This window comes from Macaca mulatta, chromosome 10 (assembly GCF_049350105.2).
Source record: "Macaca mulatta isolate MMU2019108-1 chromosome 10, T2T-MMU8v2.0, whole genome shotgun sequence".
Taxonomy (NCBI): Eukaryota; Metazoa; Chordata; class Mammalia; order Primates; family Cercopithecidae; genus Macaca; species Macaca mulatta.
Genome location: NC_133415.1, coordinates 57,509,186 through 57,524,170, shown reverse-complemented (window position 1 = coordinate 57,524,170; position 14,985 = coordinate 57,509,186). Strand labels below are relative to the sequence as shown.

The window sequence follows — 14,985 nt, the reverse complement described above, 5'->3', positions numbered from 1 at the left end:
CACTCTATAGGTATTACCTTATTCAGGTCCACATAAGCTAACAAGCCCTTAAAAATTTTCGTAGATACTCAGACATCCAAGGAGAGAGACTGCAGGAGAAACAGAGTCCTGGTAGTTGTACCTCTACTTCTCTAACTACTATCTAAATATCTTTCTTCCTATGGGCACCCACTTTCAGATTCCACTACTGCAGGGCTCCATAGAAGTCTTCAATCTTCAACTCTTCAGTCTATGAAAGCACAGATTCCGGAAGGGATGGCCTCAAATGACCAGGAGTAACAGATCTCTATATCCCTCATCCTAAAAAGCAAGCCAACTGGAGTCTCCATCACCTTCCCCCAGCACAGACACACTGCCAACTACCCAACCGAACTCCATGACTGATTTACCAGACAATCATGCCCCTGACCCAGCCTACTTGGACGTGGGAAGGACATCAGTGAATTGGGAACAGAGGCAGAGGTAAGGAGGCACCTGCCCTGTACCACAGATCTATGTAGTTCAGCAGTCTCCAGCCTCTTAGTACTCCAGGGTCTCTAAGCCACCTCTCTGTAAGTCAGGATGGAAGCAGATGATACCATATTTCTGTCTGCTGCAGACACTCCTGCCAGTGTCTCTAAATGTTTTAGCATATTTCAGTAAAAATCGTCAAGTTTGTCAGTCCTTGATAAAAAAAAAAAAGCAAACTTTTTATAGCTCCCTTGAACCTTCTATTGTAATGTGCCTTTGTAGATAATTCCCAAATTTCTTGTGTCTTTCATCTTTATAATTTATCTTTATCAAACTTGTAATAAACCCCAATATCTTCATCTCTTAGTGAAGACTTCATACTCCTACACAATCCAGTGTTGTTTCTCTTCAAACGTGCCTTTCCCCTGCTCATTCCATTATTACCTACTTCCATTGGGTTCACCAGCTAATTCCATTCTCATTCTATCCACTGTGTGCACCAGACTCACTCCTGTTTCTACTGGGCTTTAAAATGAGTTCAAATCTCATTTCTGCCAATTGCTATGTCTAGAAAAAGCATTAATCTCTTTGAGCCTCACATTCTCTATCTACAGAATCACTTGACCGGAATATTCAACACAGGTAAAAATACTAGGAGGTATTTTAATTCATTCTAAGATTCCTTAACATTCTGTAATTCTATGTCCTCTTGATTCTGTCTATAGGAAAACTGGGAGTACATAGCCAACAGAATTGGAAAAAATAATAGAACAAAAGAAACACAAAAAAAGCAGAGGGGAAAGCATTAAAAATCAAGACAAGATTATAGAAAAGTCATGGAAAAAGAAACAAGACTTAAAAAAGTATTATGGAAGTCAACAGAACTCCTGGCCTAAATGGAAAACCACACTGGGAAGTCAAATCATTTCTCTCTAAGACTTGCCTAAACTTACTTTTGTAAAACTTCCAGTACTATGGCCAAAGCTAAGTAAGTTCTGCCCTAAAGCCTTTGATGGTAAAAATAAGATACCGGTTACCACTGAAATTGTCAAATTTATTAGGACAAACTCTTGGACTAACTACATGCTAACCATAACCTTCAATGAGAGTTTAAGGTATTTAAACTCTCATTAATTTAGGCATTAATTAAATTAATGAATCTGATTAAACTGATTCAGACCTATACCTTGATACAATGGCTGCACAGATGTCTATCAATCTATGCTGAGGAGCAAGGGAAGGGATTTGGAAGGCAGGCAGGTTGACGGTCAAGTTGTGGGCCAGCTACTTTGTTAACTATGGGATCATGAGGCAATCAATCAACTGCTCTAATCCATAGTTGTTTACTGAATGAACAGTAGGTTATAGGAACACAGATGTTGTGATGGCCTTATGAGATGATAAATGCATAGAACATAGCAGGATGTCTAGCCCAGAATACAACACTCAACAGATATTAGTTTCTTCCATTTCTATTTCCTTAGTTAACATAAATGTTTACGTCTATAAAATCCTACCTGACTGCAGATTCATCAGAACTTCCAACATCTATTAAAGAAGAAGGAAAAATGCATTTTAAGTCAATAATAAATGTACAGAATATTAAAAGCAGAAGAATGCACAGCACTGCAGGCCTGTACTCTAAAGTATTTGGGAGGATGAGGCAGGAGGATCACTTGAGGAACCCAGAAGTTTGAGACCAGCTCAGGAAACATAGTAAGACTCTACCATCATAAAACAATTGGGCACACTTTTGTGTATGCTTTAGATGCTGTTTTTGTTGTTGTTGTATTTGTTTTGGTTTGGTTTGGTTTTTTTAAAGCATAAGACTGATGCTTTCTTACAAAGCATTCCTTTGGGAGCATGCCTGGGACCTTACTAGAATTAACATTAATTATACCTATTGGTAAGTAATTAATGCAGTAAGAACTCTTCCCTTTGTATTTATTAGATGAAAAGAAGAATAAATTTATAAAAACGTAGTATCTACAAGTGAACTGCAGTATACAAGTCATTTTATCCAAACCCTATGAGATTGAGCAAAAATGGTATTGTTAGCAGAACAGGTGTGATGAGTCAACAGTGTCAAAGCGCATGATTTCTGGACCAAAATATGAGAGGCCATTAAAACAGAGTATATAGTAGTACCCGTTATCCACTATATGTGCAGAAAGACATACTGGACAGGGTTTTCTCTGCACTCACATCACAGCAACAATCATCAACAAAGAAGGATTCTGTGACCAAATGTGTGGAGAGATTTTCCCCCCAACAAGCAAGAATCATTCCTGCTGATGACACCATTCAATTCTCACACCCTATCTGCTGACACAATCAGATTTAATTTAATTTAGAGATTAAACTTTATCATAGATAGGTATGTATAGGAAAAAACAGTTTGTGATTCAGTACTATTCGCGGTTCCATGCATCCACTGGGGGTCTTGGAATGTATCTCCCACAGCTAAGGGGGAACTACTGCACTTATTTTGTTATAACACAACACAGCCTCTCTAGCTCTTCAGTTCAAACTGTTCAGTTTAGGATAAAACACCCTATTATCACCAGAAGCCAACAAAACATAGGAATCAGACCAGAAACAGGAATTCTTGCAAAGACCTTCCAGCCGCCAGTGGAGAAGAACTGAAGAGAGATCGGTGTGTTACTCTGGCTAATACTCTTCTGGGGAAGGTGCTGGGTGGTTTCCTTAGTTGTAGCTATTTGCTCTGCATTATGTATAACAAGGCCCAAATTCACCTGCCATTTTCCCTGCCACAGAAAGAACCACTGGAAACATCATTCCTTTAAGAGCTTATCCTCATTCAGAGAGAAGCTTAAGAAACACTGGGGAGGTGTGGCAGGCTGCTGGGCAGTATTATCTGATGTGAAAAATATATAGAAAGAAAACTATCAATGCCCTTTTACTACTAGAATATTCCAATGCGTCCCTTCTCCCAAGTAGGAGAAAAAAATTCTTTTTCGCCTCACATCAAGCAAAACTCCCTTACCATCCCTCATGACAGAATCTAGTTGTAGATGAGTCATGTCATCATAATGCAGGCTGTTGTCAACCTCATCCCTCAAAGGAAGAGGATCAGTGAGGAACACATGTATTTACCTATAGCTTTCACTGCCTGGTCTTATTTCCAAATGAAGGTAAGTATGACAGACTTAGTGATTCCACTTTTATAAAGTCCAACCCCTTGCGCTTGTCCCCTTCCATTGCTAGAGAGTCTATCTCTATCATAGAGCAAGATACTCCAGTTTGTGCCGTGTGGCACGGCATGTTGTCCTTTCCCTCAACCCTTTCTATTATGTCCCAAACATCTATATAAATCATGTTTTCTGAGTATGTAAAGCACATCTCATCAGCATATATCATTCTTTACAGTGATAAAGAAGCAAAAGAAAAACAAAGAGGACAGGGAACATCTTAAATGACTACGTTCAATTACCATGGAGCTTTAATTTTTTAACTGTTCAAAATGATATCCACTGTACTCTTCTGAAAATAATAAAACTATGAAGACAGAGTAAAGATCAATGGTTGCCAGGAGTTTCTAGGGAGAAAATGAGAGATGAACAGGCACAGTATAGAGAATTTTTAGGGTAGTGAAACTGTTCTGTCAATAATATTACAGTAATAGATACCTGTCATATCATTATACAGTTGTCCAGGTTCACAGAATGTACAGCATCAAGAGTGAAGCCTGATGTAAATATGAACTTTGAGTGATTATAATGTGTCAGTGTAAGTTCATCAGTTGTAACAAATGTACCACTCTGGTGGAAAATACTAATCATGGGGGAGGCTATGCATGTGGGAGGCATGGAATATGTGAGAAATCTCCATACCTTCCTCTCAATTTTGCTGTGAACCTAAAACTGCTCTAAGAAATAAAGCTGTTGATTTAAAAAAGATATTCACAACTGGGCTCAGTGGCTCATGCCTATAATCTCAGCACTTTGGGTGGCAAAGGTGGGGGATCACCTGAGGTCATGAGTTCAAGATCAGCCTGAGGTAATGAGTTCAAGACCAGTCTGACCAACATGGCAAAAGCTCATCTCTACTAAAAATACAAAAATTAGCTGGGCATGATGGCAAGCACCTGTAATTTCAGCTACTCGGGGGGCTGAGGCAGGAGAATCGCTTGAGCCTAGAAGGCGGTGGTTGCAGTTAACTGAGATCATACCACTGCACTCCAGCCTGGAAGACAGAGTGAGACTCCATCTCAAAAAAATTTAAAAAAAAAATAAAAAAGATATTCACTGTCTATGCATCCTAGGATCTCCAGAACAAAATTTAAAATAAATAAATAAATAAATAAATAAATAAATAAATAAATAAAAAGATGGCCAGGGTCAGTGGCTCATGCCTGCAATCCCAGCACTTTGGGAGGCCGAGGTGGGTGGATCACTTGAGGTCAGGAGTTCAAGACCACCCTGACCAACATGGTGAAATCCCATTTCTACTAAATACAAAAAATTAGCCAGGCATGGTAGTGCATGCCTGTCGTCCCAGGTAATTGGGAGGCTGAGGCAGGGGAATTGCTTGAACTTGGGAGGTCGAGGTTGCAGCGAGCTGAGATTGTGTCATTGCACGGCAGCCTGGGTAGCAAGAGCAAAACTGTGTCTCAAAAAAAATAAATCAATAATAAAAAATGAAAAATATTCACTGAACCTGTTATTATGGTATATTTAAGCAAGACTTGGTGACCCTAAAAATTAGAGATCATTAGGGATCAGAATAACACAGTGTGGTCATTATTTCTCAAAGTGAAGTATATAAAATATATAAAATAAGTTAATTGCATGCTTAGGCAAGACGATATTGATTAATATGATTGAATATTTTATCTCGTTTCATACTTCTAAACAGGGATTTAGCACAATATGAAAACTAGATTATCCATGTCATCCAAAAAAAAGACAATTTTATTCTAATTTTAACTCAGAAATTATTATGCTTATTTAATTTCACAATTTTACTGAAAGGCTAATAAGATAAAAAGGACAGATTATCATTACCTAACACTGCTATGGTAACTTATATACAAATACCTGTTTGTCACCAAAAGTCAAAAAAGTAACCAGCATTGCAACTTAAGATGGATCATACAAAAGAAATTACTACCAATTTACCTTATCTTATAATATTATGTGTTATTAAAATGAAAATGTAAAACAACACCAAAAGTTAAGTTGGGACTATAAGTGTTGTGCAGAGAAGATTTCATATAGCAGGCAAGAGACTGCCATCCTTAGAAAGGCCTGCACGCAAGTCTGGCCCTTGACTGGTGTTTAGGAAACTGGAATTGGGAGGGCTTCCACCATTCCCTAAGGAGAGTGGTTCACTGTGTCTAAAGTGTTTATAGAAACAGTGTGGTTACTCTGAATAGCTGCTTTCCTTCTAGGAGTCTGGAATTGGGGTACATGTCAGGGAGAGTAACCTCCATAGAAACACTTGGGTACTTAGTCTCTAATGAGACTCTGGTACTGGTAGATATCACTGCACATATGTTGTCAAAATGTGAGCCTGGGAGAATGAAGCAGATCCTGGGAACTCCACAGGAGAGAACTCCTGGAAGCTTGTGCCTGGTTTCCTCCAGACTTCACACGTGCACATTTTTCCTCTACTAATTCTGCTTGTCCCCTTTCTTGTAATCAAGTAAAGATCTGAGTATGACTATTTGCTGAGTCCTGTGAGTCTTTCTAGTGAACCACCAAACCTGGGGGTGGTCTTGGGGAACCTTGACACAAATGCATTGTGTAAGATTCTTATGAAGTTGATATGATATATGTAACTATAATCAGGTGGTTATTTCACAGAATAGCTTTCCCTAATCTGTTTTTCTTTTCCTTTTTTCCCTTGATATTCACCTTGGAGAGTCTTATATTTCTACATCTATCCAATCGAATAAAGCCATAAAAGGAATAAATGAAATGATAATGTCAGAAAATAATGTGAAATAAGCAGCAATCCTATTTTAACTGAAGAAAAAATAGAGAATCTAGGTGATTGACAATATGTTCTACAATATGAATGTTTCTAGAAAAAAATGAAAAGGTGGTCAATTTTCTGCAACTCAACTGTGCTTAATTTCTTTTTATAATAATTGTGCAGGCCAGGTGCAGTGGCTCACACTTGTAAATCCCAGCATTTTGGGAGGCTGAGGCAGGAGGATCACTTGAGTCCAGAAGTTCCAGACCAGCCTGGGCAATAGAGTGAGACCTCATCTATTAAACAAATAAACAAACAACAACAACAAAGAACCTTAAAAAGAAAATTAGCCAAGTGTGGTGGTGCATGCCTGTAGTCCCAGCTACTTGGGAGGCTAAGGTAAAAGGTGAAAGGATCACTTAAGGCCAAGAAGCAGAAGTTGCAGTGAGCCAAGATGGCACCACTGCACTCCAGTACTGGCAACAGAGGGAGACCGTGTATCAAAAATAAATAAATAAATAATTGTGTATCAGGCCAGATGTAACCACAAAAAACTGTAGTCCCAGCTACTCAGGAGGATGAGGTAGGAGGACTGCTTGAGCCCAGGAGTTCAAGGCTACAGTGAGCTATGAATACACCATGAATAGACACAGTATTCTAGCCAAGGCAACATAGAGAGACCCCATCTCCTATAATACTAATAATTGATTAATTGTGCATCATTCAAGTAAATTGTATAACTGGAGAAAAACATAGTACTATTGAGAATGTACTATAATAGTCTACTACTGATCATAGAGTCCTGTTTACTTGCTTCTAATCTTTTTCTGTGTTTCTCCTAAAACTGAAAACATGGTTCATCCATTAAAAGCAGTTCATCACAAAACAGGTCAAAAAGATGAAAGAATTGCATCCAAACTGTAGGATGTGTTATCCACCGCTCCCTGTGAACAGTTGGATTTGGTCATTAAGAATTAGCAGGACTAACTTTGTGTTTGTGTGTACACGTGTGAACGTGTGTGTGTATGTGCTTGTAAACTGTGTGTGTGTAAACTATGACAGATAAAACCATTTTGCTTGTGTAGGAATATGTAATATAATTTGTACTTCTCATGAAGGAATTGCTTTTCTGTCTTCTGTGTGCAGTAGCTGTCTTCAAAAAATAGTCTCCTATTTGTATGGGTGCACGCTGGTTCAGTTCTACAGTTCTTTTTTTTTTTTTTTTTTGAGACGGAGTCTGGCTCTGTCGCCCAGGCTGGAGTGCAGTGGCACGATGTCGGCTCACTGCAAGCTCCGCCTCCCGTGTTCATGCCATTCTCCTGCCTCAGCCTCCTGAGTAGCTGGGACTACAGGCGCCCGCCACCGCGCCCCGCTAATTTTTTGCATTTTTAGTAGAGATGGGGTTTCACCGTGGTCTCGATCTCCTGACCTTGTGATCCGCCCGCATCGGCCTCCCAAAGTGCTGGGATTACAGGCGTGAGCCACCGCGCCGGGCAGTTCTACAGTTCTTATTGCCATTTATTTATGGTACCAGAAAGGGATTGCTGAGTTCCTGGTTCTAAAGATAGTTACTTTCTTAGTGACACACATCAATATGTAATACAGTTTGCCCTTGAACAGCGGGGATTCACTTATATGCAGATTTTCTTCTGCCTATGCAACCCAGAGACAGCAAGATCCACCTCTCCTCTTCCACCTCAGGCTAATCAACCTGAAGATCATGAAGACCTTTGTCAGCATCTACTTATGCTTTATGAAAAGTCAATATATCTTTCCTGATGATTTTCTTTCTAACAGCTTCAATTCTCTGGCTTACTTTATTGTCTGAACACAGAATATAATAATGCGGCAAAAACAAAATAGGTGTTCATCAGCTGTTTTATGTTATCAGGAAGGCTTCCAGCCACTAGTGGGCTATTAGTAGCTAAAGTGAAGTAATCAAAAGTTATACTCAGATTTTCAACTGCACAGGGATCAGAGTCCCTCACCCCTACATTATTCATGGGTCAACTGTAATTCTTTATTTACTAAATATAAACAATTTATTATAAAACTGAAATAGAAGATCCATTCGTATAACAAGTCCAATTGGTTATAATGTGACTAGAGAGGAAACATACAACATACTAAGTTAAAAATCTTTTTCTTATTCATGCAAAAACATTATATAGGATTTTAGGGATCATAAATGACTTTTTTCAGACTATAATGTTTGAGATTATAAATGAGCTACAACTACCTTCTTAAATAAATCTGAATTTCAAACTAGTTAAATTTTAAAAATTAGTTTACATATGTATATACATATATACACATTCAATTTACACATATTTTTAAACTGGTCTTTTTTGATTAACACTACCTTAATCTTACATGTTACTTTTCATTTTCTTATCAAGAGCAGGACCACCAAGAGAAATAAGAAATTCACTATCAGAAGTCTTACCTGGTTTGTCATATTTAAGTATCTTCTTTTTATGTTCCAAAATTTGTTGTTTAATTCTATGTATACAAAAGTAATAAATAAAGTTGTTATTTTAACACTGAAATAAAAAATATTTACCAAACATATTAAATTCTAAAACCATTTAAGGCAATATCAGACCTAATATCAGAATTTTAATATCCCATACACTTCAAATTTTTAAAACTTACAAGCTTATAAAGCTTATAATTAAAGAATAAAAGAAAGGGAAGTACTCATAAATGGAGGGAGGACAGCTCAGTAAATTAACTCTAGTTAGCTGGACATCATGCAAAGTGTCCTGCACTCAGAATACATCCTCGCTCTGTAACCAATAGGTATTTTCTTTTCAGACAAGTTGCTTCTCATAGGCGCCATGGTTTCTTCTAAAAAATAAGGACTCTGCTACCTTAGGAAGATGTAATGAGATTACGTGTTTAAATGTTCAGAGAAATAGTAAAGCAATGGAATAATTTCTTCTTGAACTTGATTCCTGAAACCATTTTGGAATCCCAAATAAAGCTTGGTGTAGGTTCTAATATTCAAATATTGCAGTATTCAGAAGATGTTATTTAGTGCTAATTTTGGTTATTAGTTGTATTCATTGTGGCTTGTAATTCAGGGAATCTTACCTAATTCATAACTTACTGCAAAATTTATATATATATATATATATATATATATATACACACACACACACACACACATACATATATATATACTCATTAAAATGGATTACCTAATTGTCTCCCATCACTGAGTTCATCAATCACACCAAGGGCAGAAAACTAATAGGTGTCAAAACCCGGCTTGGACAACTACCACTCCTTCTCTACCTCCTCAAACTCTGAGCCAGCAGATCCATGCCAGGATGCTGGATCTCCATGGTCCTCTCCAACTAACAGACAAGACAGAACCCTGCTGTGATTGTTTTTCGGTTCCATGAAGGAAAGGCAAGTGGACATTTTTTCATTTCCAAGACATGTACTAACAACATGTAACATCCCCTAAATATTACTCAGCTCTGTTCTCCTTTCAGAGATCACTGGACATCAATATTTTCATAGTGATAATCACAATTTCAATATTGGGGGGTCTCCTGTTTTGGTTACACTCACACTGCTTCCTAGGAGCTATTCAACAAACAGTCAAATGACCTTCCTGGGACTATGCAAAATATGGAATGCTTTCTGAATCTGTGTGCCATCCCCAGGCAGCAGCCATGCTTATCTGCTCTGTATTGATCCAATTTTAAAATATGGGCTGTGGAAACAAGCACAAAGTCCTGTTTGATACACAAATACTCATGAGTCATGGATGAGGCTTAGCTCTGGTAAATCCAACTCACTTACTTTAGATTCTGAGAATTTTATTGAATGACTTCCTGTGAGGTGGAATTTTAAAATATGTTTAAAACTTGAGGAAGAGCTGCGAGTAGCCCAAGAGATTTTCATGATTATAGAGACACATTGCTAGAGGGGCCAACCGCAAGTTTGATCCCACTACTTGCTGGAAAGATAACATGGAACCTTCTGCTATCTAACCAAAGCTTCTACACAGGATATAAAAAGCCTCAAGGTACATATCTGATAGCAAAAGGGAAAGGGAACTCTGATCTCCCTGCAACATTGTTTGAACATCCCTGACTGTGGAGAACAATCCCAACTAATAGTGGTTAAAGAAAAGACAAACATGGCTTTCAAAGGATAACATACCGTGAAGGCCTAGGCTACGTCTAGCTAAGAGGTGGGCTCCAAATAAGATTTTTAGTGTAGGGCAAGCATCAACTTTCTCAGTATTTGTGTGGGTAAAGCTAGGAGGCCTAGCTGGCAGAGCAGGGTGCTGGGAACAATGACTGACCATAAGTACATAAACTAATAAACACCATAGCTTTGAACTCTATATAGGAATCACCATGAAAACTAGGGGGTCTGCATCAGTGAAGGCAACCTGGTGGCAAAGGTCAGTCATTATCAGATTGCAGGATGGGTTACAATGGCAGCAAAACAGCAAGCGAGTCCATGGAAACAACAGAATGATCAGAACGGCCTTTTTTCTCATTCTTCTGACTTGTAAAGAAAGATTGTCTTCCTTGAACTTAGGGAACCCCTAACCTTCTTGGAAAATTCAAAGAAGGAAGACACAGGAGACAGCCCGAGGGGACAATACAAGATTTTCTGCTAAATTGGACATTTCAAGACCCAATAACTAATTAGAAAAGTCAGGCCAGGCATGGTGGCTAGCATTTTGAAAGGCCGAGGCAGGAGGATTACTTGAGCTCAGGAGTTCGAGACCAGCCAGGGCAACAAAGTGAGACCTTGTCTCTACAAAATAATAATAATAATAATAATAATAAGAAGAAGAAGAAGAAGAAGAATAGAAAAAGAAAAATAAAAAAAGAAAGAAAGGAAAGGAAAAGAAATCAAAGATGTGGCTCTTTTTATCCCATGCATGGGGATTATACTTAGAATAAAATGGACAACACTGAGGTCACTGGGAATAAAGGTGTTAAAAATCCTGAAAAAATCTTGCACTCTACTTTGAATTAACCTAGACTGCTGCTTGATTTCTGGCTAAAAGTAGACTAACTCATTGCTATTTCAAACCATCTGAACCAAACTATGAACTCTTATCTAATTATATAAGATAGAGTAGTTGCAATTATTTTAAACTTCAATTTAGTATCAACTGGTTTTTTGACATACACACTTACTTTGTCAAATGATGAGAAGCAGCGTAATCTTCTGCATCTCGTCCACACATGTCTTGAGTGAAGACATTAATATTTTGCTTAAGAAGGATGTTGACAATACCTGGTGAGTCACAGTGCACAGCAAGCATGAGGGCCGTTCTAAAATAACAAAGAAATAACTCCACTCAAGAACTTTAATAAAGACTTTTATAAACAGTTAGTTTGAGACACTTTACCAATTTCATATCCATCTGTCAGTGTAGACGTAATAACCATTTGCATGTACTAGCTTGGGTCTATAAGCATCTAGGGTGCTCAAGCGTTCATCTTTGTAAATTATCACCAAGGCTAAAAGAAACGGACAGCAGGGAAGCCTCTTGTCCCACTGGCGTGTGACATAATACAAGTTGATAATTTATAGTCCTTTGATGGCCAAGAAACTGTGCTGAGGTCAGTCATCTAAAGTAGGCAAAGATTTACATGAAGATTTCCCCATTGCTTTCCTACTCTGATATATTGTAATTGTAATCAGCTAGGGGTCAGATAAGAGTTATCTGCGGGCTGAAAACAACAACAACAACAATAATAATAATGACAATAGCAGTAGTCATAAACTAAAAGTCCACATTTTAAAAATTAAAAAAACTGCCAGGTGCAGTGACTCTTGCCCGTAATCCCAGCACTCTGGGAAGTCAAGGAGAACAGATCATGAGCTCAAGAGATCGAGACCATCCTGGCCAACATGGTGAAATCCCATCTTTACTAAAAATACAAAAATTAGCTGGGCATGGTGGCGCACACCTGAAGTTCCAGCTACTTGGGAGGCTGAGGCAGGAGAATCGCTTGAACCTGGGAGGTGGAGGTTGCAGTGAGCCAAGATCACACCACTGCACTCCAGCCTGGCAACAGAGCTAGACTGTATCTCAAAAAAAAAAAAAAATTAATAAAACTAATACAAAACCCTTTAGCTAATAAAAGATTACAGTAACAAAAACATCCGATTATAAATAACAAATCTCATAAGAGAAGATTAATCCTACTATATACTGTTCTTTATGTGACTCAGTCTAAATATTTGTGGTCTACCTGATTATTTGTGGTGACATTTTTCACTGTATGCCAATAATTACACTAATCTTATTAATATTTCTGACTTGAGTGACTGTTACCACTCTAGAATACGCAGGCTTTTATTTTTTAAAAAAGAACTACTGTACCGTCTCAGCCTATCAACGGCATGTACACTTGCTTTGTTTCTCAATAGAAATTCCACCATTTTCTCTTTCTTGCAAATAATAGCGAATAGAAGTGGGGTATTATTGTCCTATAAGACAGCAGAAAAAATTAATAATTCACAAAATTACATATTTATGAACTGAACTGAAAATCTTCTCTAGGATTCTTTGAACTTCAACATACAATATAGAAAGGAAGTAAATGAAAAGCAGTCCCCTCCTTCTCACTCCTCTGCGCTTTCTGATGTGCTGCTCTTTGCTTTGCAAACAACCCTCCTCTGTCTCCCCAGATTAACTGTGGTCATTGCCAAAATTCACTGTAAACTTTTACAGTCACAAGAATCCTTGCCTTGATCACAGCACTTAGCATGCTACATTGTAATCATTTCATTGTTTCCCTCTGAAACCAAGAGCTTCTTGAGGGCAAGGGCTGTATCTTTTGTCTCTATAGCCCCAAAACCCTAAGACATAGTAGCAAATATTTTAAGTTTTTTACATAAATTAATGAACTAAATTATTCTCTCTAAAGCAGTGTTTCTTAAACTATATTCCAAAGAATATTTGCTTTAGCAGAAGTATAATACCCCAAGAGAAAGACTCCATGACCTTCTGCATTTGCGAAGTATTACAAAATTGTATCTTACATCCAATAATCAATCCCCATTTCACAATACTATTTGTGGCAAATATTAACATTTAAGGAATTAAGAGTTTCAGAGAAACAGTTGCCAGAGCTTCCCAATACAGGTGGAGGATTCCTCTGGGTGGTACAAACTTGCTTGATTCACTTCTATCAGTGGTGTCAGGATGCCAGACGCCAATGTCAGGCACTCCTGCTCCAAAGGGGTCACTATGGAAATGAACTCTGAATTAAGAGAGATTGGCTTCAAATGCACTTATTTGCCTTATAAATAGTCCATGGTTTTTTTCCTAATACAAGAGAATAGATTTTTATCTTTACTGTTAGAAAGCTCAGTATGTTCTGTGTAAGAGAGACAGGTTTAAAAAACTTAAGAACAAATATTTGAAAAACCAAAGCTCAGTAAGAAATACTATTCTCAATTATAATGATAATCCCAGGACACTAATGCAGCTCTACTTTTTAAATCCATTTTTATTGGCTTCCACTTAAATGGCTATTTAAAATTATTTTTCATTTTAGGCAAAATATAAATCTGAAATAACAGCATAATGGCTTATCAATAAAAGTTCTCATACTGATCCATATGAATTATTTCTGGCATAATAAAACCAGTAAGTCACTTGCATTTTTAAAGGAGGGTGCTGAGGACAAAGATATAATATCTGCAATATTCATAAATTATCCAACTATAACCAGCAATAACCTAAAAAGGCTTCTAGGCATTCTTATGGGCAGATAATTATTTCTGGTATATATAAAGAAAAGGAGTTTTTAAAACTTCTAAATTCTAAAATTCAACTCCATAACAGAGGAATTTACATACTCCATAGACTATATATTACAAACAAATCTACACACTGACTTCAAAATCTTGAAATCTTCATCAAAATATACTATAACATAGGAGTTGTAAACTCAAATACTTACAAGGACAAAGGAAGGTTACCAGAGTAAGGGAAGTACTGAGGTGGGCACAATAGCAAACTGGAGAATACATGCCTTCTATAAAGGCGCAATCTCTGCACAGCAGACCAAACAGTGATAGAAACTCAGGAGACACCAGATTTGACTTTTTGGGATAAGCCTGAAGTCCAGATTTCTACACAAGTCTTCTAAATTTTACATGTTGATTCAACTTATAGAGGAAAATAAACAAATCTGTGTACCACATTAGAATATAGCCCTTGCTTTTTTATATTTACTATAAATGCATTATGAAATGGTTGTGTATAATCCAAGTATTTGCATGTAAAGTATTTTCTTTCTCTAGTATCATATGTTTTACCAAAATATGAGGTGCTTGTATATAATAAAAATTGCTAAAAAGACTCATAATACCTGCTTCAAGAATTTTTCTAACATTTATTCATTTAAAATATGTTTGTATATAATTTTCCCAGATTGTTAACCAAATAGATCATTGGTTCATAGGACTGCTAAAACAAATTATTAAAAGAATTCCTATTTGTATTCTTATTAACTTCATGGATTTCAGTGTTTAAAACTGCCATTTTGGTTATGATAAAGCTCTATACAACTAACAAACATACTGAGATAGTTC

At 37.3% G+C, this 14,985-nt stretch overlaps 1 protein-coding gene and 1 non-coding gene across 2 annotated transcripts in view; both read right to left on the bottom strand.

The window, feature by feature from the left end:
- The window catches only part of LOC144331544 (putative ankyrin repeat domain-containing protein 20A2), an 82,478-nt gene that overhangs the window by 60,395 nt on the left and 7,098 nt on the right, over positions 1 to 14,985 (bottom strand). Inside the window, exons 4-7 of the mRNA XM_077949109.1 lie at positions 12,764 to 12,870; positions 11,568 to 11,705; positions 8,837 to 8,892; positions 1,968 to 1,998 (exon numbers count right to left, since the gene is read on the bottom strand). Coding sequence (XP_077805235.1) covers positions 1,968 to 1,998; positions 8,837 to 8,892; positions 11,568 to 11,705; positions 12,764 to 12,870 — 332 coding nt within the window. The remainder of the gene's footprint in view (positions 1 to 1,967; positions 1,999 to 8,836; positions 8,893 to 11,567; positions 11,706 to 12,763; positions 12,871 to 14,985) is intronic.
- LOC144332484 (U6 spliceosomal RNA) lies at positions 10,027 to 10,133 on the bottom strand. The gene has a single exon (XR_013400390.1). It is a non-coding gene; the product is annotated as a U6 spliceosomal RNA (small nuclear RNA).